Source organism: Salmo salar, chromosome 06 (assembly GCF_965601325.2).
Source record: "Salmo salar chromosome 06, fSalSal1, whole genome shotgun sequence".
In the NCBI taxonomy this organism is placed as follows: domain Eukaryota; kingdom Metazoa; phylum Chordata; class Actinopteri; order Salmoniformes; family Salmonidae; genus Salmo; species Salmo salar.
The window spans coordinates 45246108-45259159 of NC_138296.1; the positions used below are offsets into that span (position 1 = coordinate 45246108).

The 13052-nt window shown below is 46.3% G+C and overlaps 1 protein-coding gene across 1 annotated transcript in view; it reads right to left on the reverse strand.

Moving 5' to 3' along the window:
- Window positions 1-276: 276 nt before the first annotated feature.
- The window catches only part of LOC106607263 (rho-related GTP-binding protein RhoN), a 28249-nt gene continuing 15473 nt past the window's right edge, over window positions 277-13052 (reverse strand). The window contains exons 3-5 of the mRNA XM_014204057.3: window positions 9809-9918; window positions 4659-4793; window positions 277-742 (exon numbers count right to left, since the gene is read on the reverse strand). Coding sequence (XP_014059532.1) covers window positions 473-742; window positions 4659-4793; window positions 9809-9918 — 515 coding nt within the window. The 3' untranslated portion in view covers window positions 277-472. The remainder of the gene's footprint in view (window positions 743-4658; window positions 4794-9808; window positions 9919-13052) is intronic.

Sequence of the window (13052 nt, forward strand, 5' to 3'; positions counted from 1 at the left end):
ATCTTCCTGATCCAACTCCTCCACTACCTTCTCCACAGAAGGAAAGTCTTCTCTTCCAGCCATCCAGTAAAGATGGCTGTTGTGCCGTCCTTGTGTTAAGGATTGATCCTCCAGTCAGTGCACTCCACAAACCCTACCCCAGGACCATGCAGCACTTCCTATTCCCCTCCTCTCCTCTCTCCACCCTGAGACTTCGTCTCAGTAGAACCAGTCCACTTCACCGTCCATCAGTCCAAAAAAAAATACATGTAAACAGCTCCAAAAAGATTCGCAAACACACACAAAAGCATATTTTTTATTTTTTTGTCCTTGTTCCTCAGCAGTGCAAAACGAGAATAATAGAGGATTTCTTTTTAAAAAATTAAATAAAATTGAACAAATCAAAACCAATAAATAGAGTTCCTCTGTCTGTCATATATTTCTGTGTATCATACTGTACTGTATATATATATAGATTTGTCTTGGTGGGTCTCTACATGAGCACACAGCTCTTGGCCCGGTCCTTCTGCATGGCAGGGGCAGGATCCAGGGTATCAGTCCGACCGGGCAGGGGGGGCAGGGGCAGCTGGGACACCCTTTTGAGGCCCCGGCGGGAGCTGCTGCGTTTCAGCTGAGGCTTGTGTGGCCGCCGCACAGACGCCAGCGTGGTGATGTGGAACACGTCCCGTACACTGTTCTCCGACACCTTGGAGGTGCACTCCACGTAGGCTACCGCACCTATCTGACGGGCCAACCCACTACCCTGAGGGGAGGGAGAAGGGGAGGGGGGTTAGAGACCATCATCATCATCAACAACATCAAGAACATCATCAACAACAACAACATCAAAAATATCATCATCAACAACAACATCAAGAACATCAACATCATCATCAACATCAAGAACATCAAGAACATCATCAACAACAACATAATCAACAACATCAAGAACATCAAGATCATCATCAACATCAAAAACATCAACAACATCATCATCAACAACAACATCAAGAACATCAACATCATCAAGAACATCAAGATCATCATCAACATCAAAAACATGAACATCATCAAGAACATCATCATCAACAACATCAAGATCATCATCATCAACAACATCAAGAACATCATCATCATCAACAACATCAAGAACAGCATCATAAACAACATCAAGAACATCAAGATCATCATCAACAACAACATCAACAATATCATCATGAACAACATCATCATCAACATCAAGAACATCTTCATCAACAACATCATGAACATCAAGATCATCATCAACAACAACATCAAGAAAATTATCATCAACAACAACATCAAGAACATCATCATCAACAACATCAAGAACATCATCATCATCAACAACATCATGAACATCAAGATCATCATCAACAACATCAAGAACATTATCAAGAACATCATCATCAACAACAACATCAAGATCATCATTATCAACATCAAGAACATCATAATTAACAACAACATCAAGATCATCATTATCAACAACATCAAGAACATCATCATCATCAACAACATCAAGAACATCATCATCAACAACATCATCATCAACAACAACATCAAGAACATCATCATCATCATCAAGAACATCATCATCATCATCAACAACATCAAGAACATCATCATCAACAACAACATCAAGAACATCATCATCAACAACATCACGAACATCATCATCAACATCAACAACATCAAGAACACCATCATCAACAACAACATCAAAAACATCAAAATAATCATCAAGAACATCATCATCAACAACAACATCAAGATCATCATCAACAACATCAAGAACATCCTCATCAACAACAACATCAAGAACATCATCATCAACATCAACAACATCAAGAACATCAACAACATCAAGAACATCATCATCAACAACAACATCAAGAACACCATCATCAACAACAACATCAAAAACATCAAAATAATCATCAAGAACATCATCATCAACAACAACATCAAGAACATCATCATCAACAACATCAAGAACATCCTCATCAACAACAACATCAAGAACATCATCATCAACATGAAAAACATCATCATCAACAACATCAACAACATCAAGATCATCATCAACAACAACAAGAACATCATCATCAACAACATCAAGAACACCCTCATCAACAACCCACATCAAGAACATCATTGTCAACAACATCAAGAACACCCTCATCAACAACAACATCAAGAACATCATCGTCAACAACATCCTGCTGTTGTGAATAGTATCTACTGTTCTTCTTGAGGTATCATGACAGTTAATTCGCCATAACCTAGCACCAATGATCTCACGTTACTGTAGTGATAGACAAGCAGGAGACACAGAGATGCTGCTGGTCTCAACATCATGTCCACAGTGCAGACAGTTGAACCTGCCACATCTAATGACTAATCCATGACACTCTCTCTATCTCACTGTCTCTCTCCTTCCATGTTCTGTTGTTGCTGTTTAAACTGAGCAGAAAGCCCACCACAGAGAGCCAGAGAGCTAGAGTTTTCCTCCCATTGTCTGGTACATGTATATGTATGGGAGACTGGAGAGGAGAAACTAACTCTCTGCCCAAAGCCTGCCTGGCACTGTCTGCTGCCTGCTTCCCCCCAGGTCCAGCGTTACCAAAGCTCACTGACTGAAAGGATACATCGAACAGATTAAGTTTCAATTTAGAATTCTATGGTACTGTATTTGCCCTCTCCTCTCTGGCTATCTTTCCTTATTCTGCATTGGATTATGCCTATTCCGGTTTCCCTGTTTTACATTGGTTTGTCTTTACACCTCCAATGGCCCTCTCTGGGGATCACATGCACTGACACACAGATGGGGCCTTTCAGAACCACAGGCCTGGTGTGATCTTATCAAGGCTCCTTCCTTACACAGTCACACAGTCACCCAGTCACAGGAAACGTCTCTATTAGGTGGAAACGCCAATTTAGAGAGGGAGGGAGGGAGGGAGGGAGGGAGGGAGGGAGGGAGGGAGGGAGGGAGGGAGGGAGAGAAAGAGAGAGAATGAGAGGGAGGGAGATTAAGGAAGGGTGGGAGGGAGGGGAGAGAAAGAGAGAGAATGAGAGGGAGGGAGATTAAGGAAGGGTGGGAGGGAGGGAGGTAGCGAGGGAGGAAAGAGAGAAAGAGAGAGATTGAGAGGGAGGGAGATTAAGGAAGGGAGAGAGAGAGAGAGAAAGTGAGAGATTGAGAGGGAGGGAGACTGAGCGATAGGCGAGAGAGATTAAGGGAGGGAGAGAGATTAAGGAAGGGAGAGAGAGAGAGCGAGAGAGGGGGTGAGGAAGGTTGAGAGAAACGAAGGGACAGGGAGAGATGGGCCTGACAAGTAGAAAAGCTTTATCAGACCGTGGCCAGATGAGTGTGTAATGTGTAGGGTTCACCCTCTGGTCACCTCGCCTGTGACTCCTCAACTCTGCTACCGGAATTCCATTTGAGATCAACAACAGGATAACAAACTAGGGGATATTGGATTAGATCAGCAAAAGTTGGTTGTTGGGAGCCTGCCTGGCGCTTGTACTGTATGTGACACAGATTCCCTGGCAATTATAGACAGGTCAGAACAGTACAGTACAGTAGCTCCCTCAGACAGAAATAGAGTATGACGTAGAACAAAAACACAACAGCCCTAACATGAACCTTTGAAACATTGTCCATGAGCTTAATGGTATCCCACTCTATCTTTTGTTTGTCTATTGTATTTACATGCTTTGTTTTTTTCCCGTTGCTTTTTTTGGGGGGGGGGACTCTTTCTGTTTTTTCCCCAGTGGCCAGCCCACAGCCGGCACACAACCGGCCCACAGCCGGCTCACAGCCGGCACACAGCCGGCCCACAGCCAGCTCACAGCCAGCTCACAGCCGGCTCACAGCCGGCACACAGCCGGCCCACAGCCAGCTCACAGCAAGCTCACAGCCAGCCGTGGAAAAGGGCCTCGGTTCCCTGAGCTTTGTGTGTGTATGGGGGGGGGTGAAACAGCCCCACAGCCCCCCCACTCTGTGTATGTCAGACATGGGAGAGCATCAAAACACGCAAAAAGCGGATTATTTCAAAGATTTACTGACCTGTTTATCACCCCCTCCCTCGTTCCCTCCATCATTACCATGCCCCGGGCTAAGAGGATGTGGTAGCGTGCGATAAAAGGCCTTGTTTATCAAAGTCTGTTTTTCTATTTATTCCGCCTTTTCAAAATCCCTAAATCTGCATGAATATTTAATCTCAGGGTAAAATGTGTCTCGACTCCTGAGACATAAATCCTATACATACCTACCCCCCACCCTGCCACCCCCTAAACCCCCTTTACAATAACCAACCTCCACATCGCTGTCAGCCTATTAGAGTCAGAACGCCAACCTCTGCAAAATGTCTGCTTCAGTGTGTTTCTATGTATTGGGTAATATGTACATAATATATATGTGCGTGTTGATATAGCAACTGTGGGTGGCTACATCGATGCTGGGTTAAGGGTTAAAAGCTAGTTTGACAATGGGTCGGCTCTGTCTCTCTCTTCTCCCGCGAGTGTCTCATTATAACTCGATTGGTTTCCTCTTTCTCTTTTTTTAAAGACCCGTCTCCTTCCTGCTATGGCTTTTCTCTCACTCTTTCATTTCTTCCTCCCTCCATCCTTTCCCCACTGCTCTTCCTTGTGCTCACCTGTTCGTGTGTGATGGGGATGAGGCGTTGCTTGGACAGCTCTCTCAGGGTGCCCACGTCTGTCCTCATGTCCAGCTTACAACCCACCAGAACCACCTTGGCATTGGGACAGAACTCCTGGGTCTCCCCCTGCCACTGTGGGATGGACACACAGGCAGGAGCATGTTAACAAGGAACGCATAAAGAGAGAGGCAGACAGGCAGACATACAGGCAGGCAGAGGTTAACGAAGAAACAGAAAGAGAGAGGTAGACGGACAGTTCAAACCTAGTAGAAACACTGTACATGTCAAATACTAAAACTCGAATTGATTTCATTTTTCCCCCGTTACAATTATGGAACCAATGGAATAGTTCCAAAAGTGCAAATTTCAAGCCAACTCAAGCACACCTCAATTGGACCGAGGTCAGTATTTGATCCAGATCTGGGACAGACAGACAGACAGACAGTGCATCAGTAAATAGCCAGCAGCGCTCATCAGTCAGGTCACCTCACCAGCAAGACATTGCTATGAAAACAGTGGAATGACTCCGCACAGAGGACCTTTACATTCTCTGGCCCAAACTACCCTGACCTGCGACCCCCAGGACTCTACGCTGGCCAGTTAGCTCATAGAGGAGGAGCGTTGACCCTGGCCCCTGTTAACCAAAGAGGATGAACCGTTCCTTTGTCTCACCTAAATCTCTCTGTAATAGACATTAGGTTATCTCATTAGTCTAAACGAATGTAAATGAATGACTTTGCTTCCGTGGTCTCCCTGTGAGACTTCTGTTCTGTTCCCTGTATATTTCTGTGGGTCTCCCAATATAGCTTCACGCGGTTAGATGAATATGCAGATCTATGATTAGATCTCAGAGGAATCTATCATTTCACAATAACTGGGAAACTGTTTCAATGAGCTCCCCATTAAATCAGTGCCCTAAATTCTCTTTGCCAATTGAGTGGTTTGGATAAGACTTCCTAATCCACTAGAAATGGAGGAGAGAGATTTCTGTGGGATATAATGCAACGGTATGAGATTCATTTCATTTCTTTCCACTCTCTGGCTTGAGTCAATAGAGCTATTTTAGGTAGAGTACAGAAGAGAGAACCCTGTGCAGTCCAGTTGAAACAACACCCTGTGAGATGAAATGTCATCGTTCAGACTTCAGCTGGAAAATAAAACATTCTGCCTCACAAATACCAAATAACTCCCCCCAAAAACATTCAGCACGTCTGAATTCATCCAGGAGCCACATGCAGAATGCAGGGGTGTGCAGCCGTCCGTCAAGAGTTAAACAACCTTTGACCCCCCCATGCTCCACCCCCATCTCTTCTATACCATCCAATAACTTTGCACCCCCATTCTCAACCCCCCCCCCCCCCCCCGCTCCTGCCATCTGATGACATTGGTGACAGGCAAGGTCACAGAGGTCAAGAGTCCAATTTGGGACGGTGATTGGGCAACCGGTTTCCATTCGACCGCGGGTTTTTTAAATGACCGGGGGCGACAGCTCGGGGTCTGGGGGTCATGGCAAACCCCCTACCAGGGGATTCATGGGAAAACCAAAAGCCATGTCGACAGACGGGTGCACTGAGCCCTGAGACTGAGACGGGTGGGTAGAACCAAGGTGTGGTGTGGGTTAGCGCTACAGAGCCTGTGGCTGGGGGCGTGTTTTACCAGCTCCCCTCAGACCACTAAACACGTCAACAGAGCCGCCGTGGGAATGTCTTTTACATGTCCTGAGCTCACAGGAGGAGACCTTCAAAGAGATGCGCCACACATGGCCTCAAGATGGAGGACTACTGAGAGACTGCCGAGGGACAGCGAGACTGGTTTTCATGACACAAACACACACACACATTACACATATAAAACAAGTCATATAACAAATTTACTGACACACACAAATTCTCTCATGAGAATAGCTGGAAAACATTCCCATGATCACGTCACCACCTTACCACACACGCTGGTTCCCTTCCCAAGCCCAGTATCAAAATATCACACCCAAAAGCCACCATAAAAACGTTAACTACTAGCATCTGTCCTGGCTTCTCATCTAGTATGAAAGTCCCATAAATGCCCAGATTCACATAAATACTCAGTCCCCTTAAACACCTGTTCTTTCATTGGTTGTTGCATAGCTAATCTGCCATTGCTGGAGCTCCACTCCAAATTCCACCCCAGCCGGGCTCCAAGGCCTCCTCTCATTCTCCAGTCTGACCTCCCATTCCTATAGGGGTCAGGGGTCAAGTAGCCCTGCTTGTTTCATGGAGATAAAGGGGGGTGGCTCTTACCCCCCATCGTGATTTCTTCTATTGTTGATGGGTCAGAATGTATATTGGCTATAGATAGCATGGGAACTCTATATGAGAAGAGAAGTCAGAACACTTTGGATGAGAATGTGACAGTTTTTGCCGATTGCTTACACACTGAAAGTGAATGCTTAGACAAAAGCGTCAAAACCTTAACTTTTGTAATCATGCCTTAAACAAAGGCACCAAAAGTACAAACACATTATCTGCTTTGCACTTCATTTGCAATTCTGAAACACACTTTGCACTTTGTTTGCAATTCTGCAACACACTTGCAAAACATTGCACACTGTTTCTTACATTAGACACTTCGTTCAAGAATGAAATCTCTTGCAATCATCGGGAAAACACTTTTATTCAAAATGCAAAACATACCTGAAGTTGGTAACACCCACACACACACATGAAAACACTTCTACAGTAATTGAACACCAATTAGTCTTAGCCTCAGCAGTACAAATAGACCTCAGGTAAGATCGCCTCTTTTGTGAGAACTTTGCAAACATGGAGGCAGTGAGAGCGAGAGGAAGAGGAAGAGAGAGAGGAGTGGGAGGAGGACGAGGACAAGAACAAAGAAGGGGACCAGGCAATAGACGGAGACATATTTCCGACGACATTAGGGCCACTTTGGTGGACCATGTCATAAATCATGACCTGACGATGAGGGAGGCTGGGCAGAGAGTCCAGCCCAACCTTAGTCGCTACACGGTAGAATCCATAATACGGACATTTAGATCGGAGAACAGGTATGTCTTCAACTTTCTACACTAGACTGTACCTATGGAATTGCTGCACATCATTCTGCATCACAGTACAATACAATGTAGTCCTACAATATTAGGTCTATGCTCCTCAGTGAACAAAAAAAATAGGTATAGTACTATGAAGTACATGTAATACAGTTTTGATGTTACTGTGTACAGTATGTAAAGAAGAACCTAACCAATGACATCATATTCTAACATTTTCTACAGAACTGCCAGACGACCTCCTGAGGGTGGAAGGAAACGTCTGTTCACCATGAACAGGAACTGGCCATTGTCAACCTAGTGTTGGCAAACAACACCATCCACCTACATCAACTAGGAGAGCAAATCATCGCAGATCCCACAACATTCCATAATATCAACCGTGTCAGTATGTCGACACTCCGCCGCGTCTTGCTTCAACACCAACCTACGATGAAGCAGCTGTCCAGGGTTCCATTTGAGAGGAACAGCGTTAGAGTCAAAGACCTTCGCTATGACGACGTGCAAGTAATTGTCACTGTACTGTACTCTAATACAGTAATGGCAGTAGATTGTGTCCTATTGGAACTGCATAGATACATTCAGACAAAGCAGTATGTGACCTAGGCAGGTGCCCTGTCTGGGGGAGGGGGGTTGTCTGTGGGGGCACCTGCCTTGCCTGTAGCTTGTAGTTTTCACTGAATGTGTCTGACCCAACCCACCCCCCACCCCCATAGACATTGTAGTTCTGTGTTTTGAGTTACACCATATTCACGGTACAATGTATGCATTTTCTGTTACAGTGTCCCGGACTTTGATGCAGCTGCACAGCCTCATGAGTTCATTTTCATTGATGAAGCTGGAATCAATCTGGCTAAAACCAGGCATCGGGGCCGAAATGTTACAGGACAGAGAGCCGTTGTGAATGTCCCTGGGCAGCGCAGGGGAAATATCACCTTGTGTGCCGCCATTAGTCTGCAAGGAGTTCTCCATCACCATGCCTCCCTAGGTCCCTACAATACTGCACACATAATCATATTTCTGGATGCACTACATAATGCAGTTGTACAGGACGGACCAGAGCAGCCCAGGTTTGTTGTCATCTGGGATAATGTTAGTTTCCACCGGACTGCTCTGGTCAGGGACTGGTTCACCAACCACAATAACTTCACAGTTGTAAACTCGCCCCCTTACTCTACATTTCTCAATCCGATTGAGGAATTACTTTCGGCTTGGCGTTGGAAAGTGTATGACCGCCAACCACATGCACGACTGCCTCTTCTGCAAGCAATGGAAGAGGCATGCGGAGACATTGAGGTGGGGTCAGTCCAGGGTTGGATACAAGGCGATATTTTCCCCATTGCCTAGCCAGGGATGACATTGCTTGTGATGTGGTAATGTGGCCAGACCCTAACAGAAGGCGGGATCCATAAACCATCCACCCCATCCCTTACAATCCCTTACAATACTTTTTGTTTACCACTGCACTGTAATTTTACTGTAATTATTTTTGTTTCCGTGAGTTTACAGTAACATCTTGTATTGGTTACTGTACTGTAATTCTACATTTACATTTACATTTAAGTCATTTAGCAGACGCTCTTATCCAGAGCGACTTACAAATTCTACTTTTCTTTGGGGGGTTTTTTGTTGTAAAAACCTGCAATGGCAAAAAAAAATAAGCTGTATATCTTTTTTTCTGAAGCCTTTCTATTTTTGTGTTCATTGAAGTGTGAGTAGATTTACTGTGCTGGAACAATCTTTCACAGAAGCCTGTATGAGAAAATGAAAAAAGTACTAAAGACAGCAGTGATTTGTATAAAGTACATCAGTGTGTTGCTGCTTTGAAAGAGTAATTCAAATGGTGCAGGAGTTTCTCATTTTGTTGCAAAAATGCCATTTTGAGAAAAGATTGTTAGGTTTTGATGGCAGAGTTTCATTTGACACAGAAGTGAGATGTTTATCTCTCTTATTTGGCTTGTGTCTAGAGTTTTGACACAATGAGACAAATTCCGCAACAAGTGTGTAAGCAATCACAAACAACAGTAATAAACCATGTTCTCTGAAGGCAGGGCATGTTGGTTATATACCCTGGTCGTGACTGATCAGTGAGGAAGATACTGACCTTCTTCAGGACACTGTCCAGAGTCTCTGGGCGACTGATGTCAAAGCAGATGAGCACAGCGTCTGAGTCAGGATAGGCCAACGGCCGCACGTTGTCATAATACGAGGAACCTGCGGACACACGGATACACATCCAGTTAGTCCCAGTCAGTACACTAAACACTTTATATAAGCTCCCTTTACCTCATTCAACCCAGATGATTCTAATAGAATGTGAACGCTTGGCAGCCCCTGTACACTCTGGAGGACGTAGCTATTTAACAAATGGGCATTAACATACTGTACACTTAACCATTCCATCAGGGAGTATCACAGCATCACAGCACACACACACTCTCTGCTGATGCAAACACCTGTTGATATAAATAGCTGTGGGCAGATGGGAGAGTGTCCTTAATCTGTGACCCCCCCCAGTTTAAGAGGCGGTAGGGGGTAGGGAGGGGCATTGTGATAAGCACACACACACACACACACACACGCATGAACTGTAGTTGTCAGAGGAGCTAGGTCCCTTTGCACATACTACATCCCCCATCCCAAATGACAATGGACGCCGGTACAAAAGGGCAAAGCGCTTTCTTGCTCTCACTTTCTATGCCGCTCTTGAGATTTCTCTCTCTCTCTCACACACACACACACACACATACACACACTCTCTCTCTTTCTCCTCTTGAAACTAAATCTTGTCCATATACACATCTCACTCTTCACTCTCTCTCTTTCTTTTCTGTACCTTCATCCATTTTGGAGGCAGAGTGGCCCATTCCCTCTCTCAATTCCCCCTCTCCCCTCTCTCCCATTCCCTCTCTCAATTCCCCCTCTCTCCTCTCTCCCATTCCCTCTCTCAATTCCCCCTCTCTCCTCTCTCCCATTCCCTCTCTCAATTCCCCCTCTCTCCTCTCTCCCATTCCCTCTCTCAATTCCCCCTCTCTCCTCTCTCCCATTCCCTCTCTCAATTCCCCCTCTCTCCTCTCTCCCATTCCCTCTCTCAATTCCCCCTCTCCTCTCTCCCATTCCCTCTCTCAATTCCCCCTCTCTCCTCTCTCCCATTCCCTCTCTCAATTCCCCCTCTCCCCTCTCTCCCATTCCCTCTCTCAATTCCCCCTCTCTCCTCTCTCCCATTCCCTCTCTCAATTCCCCCTCTCTACTCTCTCCCATTCCCTCTCTCAATTCCCCCTCTCTCCTCTCTCCCATTCCCTCTCTCAATTCCCCCTCTCTCCTCTCTCCCATTCCCTCTCTCAATTCCCCCTCTCTCCTCTCTCCCATTCCCTCTCTCAATTCCCCCTCTCTCCTCTCTCCCATTCCCTCTCTCAATTCCCCCTCTCCCCTCTCTCCCATTCCCTCTCTCAATTCCCCCTCTCCCCTCTCTCCCATTCCCTCTCTCAATTCCCCCTCTCTCCTCTCTCCCATTCCCTCTCTCAATTCCCCCTCTCTCCTCTCTCCCATTCCCTCTCTCAATTCCCCCTCTCTCCTCTCTCCCATTCCCTCTCTCAATTCCCCCTCTCTCCTCTCTCCCATTCCCTCTCTCAATTCCCCCTCTCTCCTCTCTCCCATTCCCTCTCTCAATTCCCACTCTCTCCTCTCTCCCATTCCCTCTCTCCTTTCCCCCTCTCTCCATCCCATCTCTCCATTCCCCATCTCTCCATTCCCCCTCTCTCCATTCCCCCTCTCCTCTCTCCATTCCGTCTCTCCTCTCTCCTCTCTCCATTCCCCCTCTCCTCTCCCTCTCTCCTCTCTCAATTTCCCCTCTATCCTCTCTCCATTCCCTCTCTCAATTCCCCCTCTCTCCTCTCTCCATTCCCTCTCTCCATTCCCCTAATGCTTTCATTAGGAGGCTCGTAAAACTCCCTGGGCTCCGAGGGATCCTGGTTCGGGGATGTGGCTGTGGGTTCCTTCCTGCCTCCCCTGAGATATAGGCAACACAAGCCTACATCCCTCTAGAGCATGGGAACAAGGAATCTGACTCTGCTATTGCTTTTGTTAGGAGAGACTGGTGAGAGAGAGAGAGAGAGCAGAGAGAGAGAGAATTAGAGAATGAGAGAGAGAGAATGAGAGAGAGCGAGAGAGAGAATGAGAGAGAGAATGAGAGAGAGAGAGAATATAAAACAGGGGAGGATAAAGATGTAGACTTGATTTTAAACTGAACTGTCAGCTGAAATGCCACCAAGTCAGAGCAGTAGAAGCCTATACACAAACAGCCTGTACCTGATGTCTGGCATGTAGAGTAGAGTGATGTAGACATTGTTACTGTACATGGCCTCAACATAACGCCATGGCAGGCTGTTGAAGCAGCACAGGCTTTCTGTGCCGGTGAATTGGGCTGGACACAACGGTAGTAGCGCCTATTTTAGCAGCGCTATGTTCTCTTTGTTTGTGGTGGAATGAGGCCTGCACAATGGCTGCACGCGGTCCATAACCCTACCCATTCAGCTAGGCACCCTGCCCTGAGCAGAGCCATCCCCTCACAGGACAATGCAACAGGCCTCCTGTCCTAAAGGGTCAAAGGCTGTTACCCTTCAGTGAGAGAGAATGTGCCTGTGCGAGGGATGGCCTTTGTACACTTGAGATTACGAGTGCACAGGAAGGAAGCTTTACAAATGTCTTCTTTTTCATATAACCATTGAAACGTTTGTTAGACGTTCATTCGTTTAGCTTCTGCAGCCAGAGCTCACACTTCCTGTTTCTCCCGTCCTGCTTTTCAACAGAGCAACAGAGTAACACAGAACAGAGTGACATCTCAAATACAAACAGTGGGGTCCCAGACAGAGCCAGGGAGCGTATCTCAGAGAAGAAGCAGTCCTCACAGCAGCAGGAAGTCAGTCATTAGGAAACAGTGTTACACCCTGCTAGAGACGTCGTAACACAGTCACAAGATTACTGCTGAGAGAGCTGTGCTCAGACACACACACTCACACACACATATGCACGCATTCACACACATGTGCACATTCCCATGCGCGCACACAGACTCGCACACACGTACACACGCAGACACACACACACACACACACAAACTAACTCCCCACCAGCCCTATCACAAGGACAGCAGGTCCACCACTCAGCAGTGTATCAAACAATGCAGGGCCCTGATTGATCACAAGGTGCTGTGATGCCAAAGGTGATGTTTAGTATGTATCATACCACAACAGGCCTGCAGTGAGGAGAGGAGAGAGGGAGGGAGTATGTGAGGGGAGAGGAGAGAGGGAGTGTGTGAGGGGAGAGGAGAGAGGGAGGAAGTGTGTGAG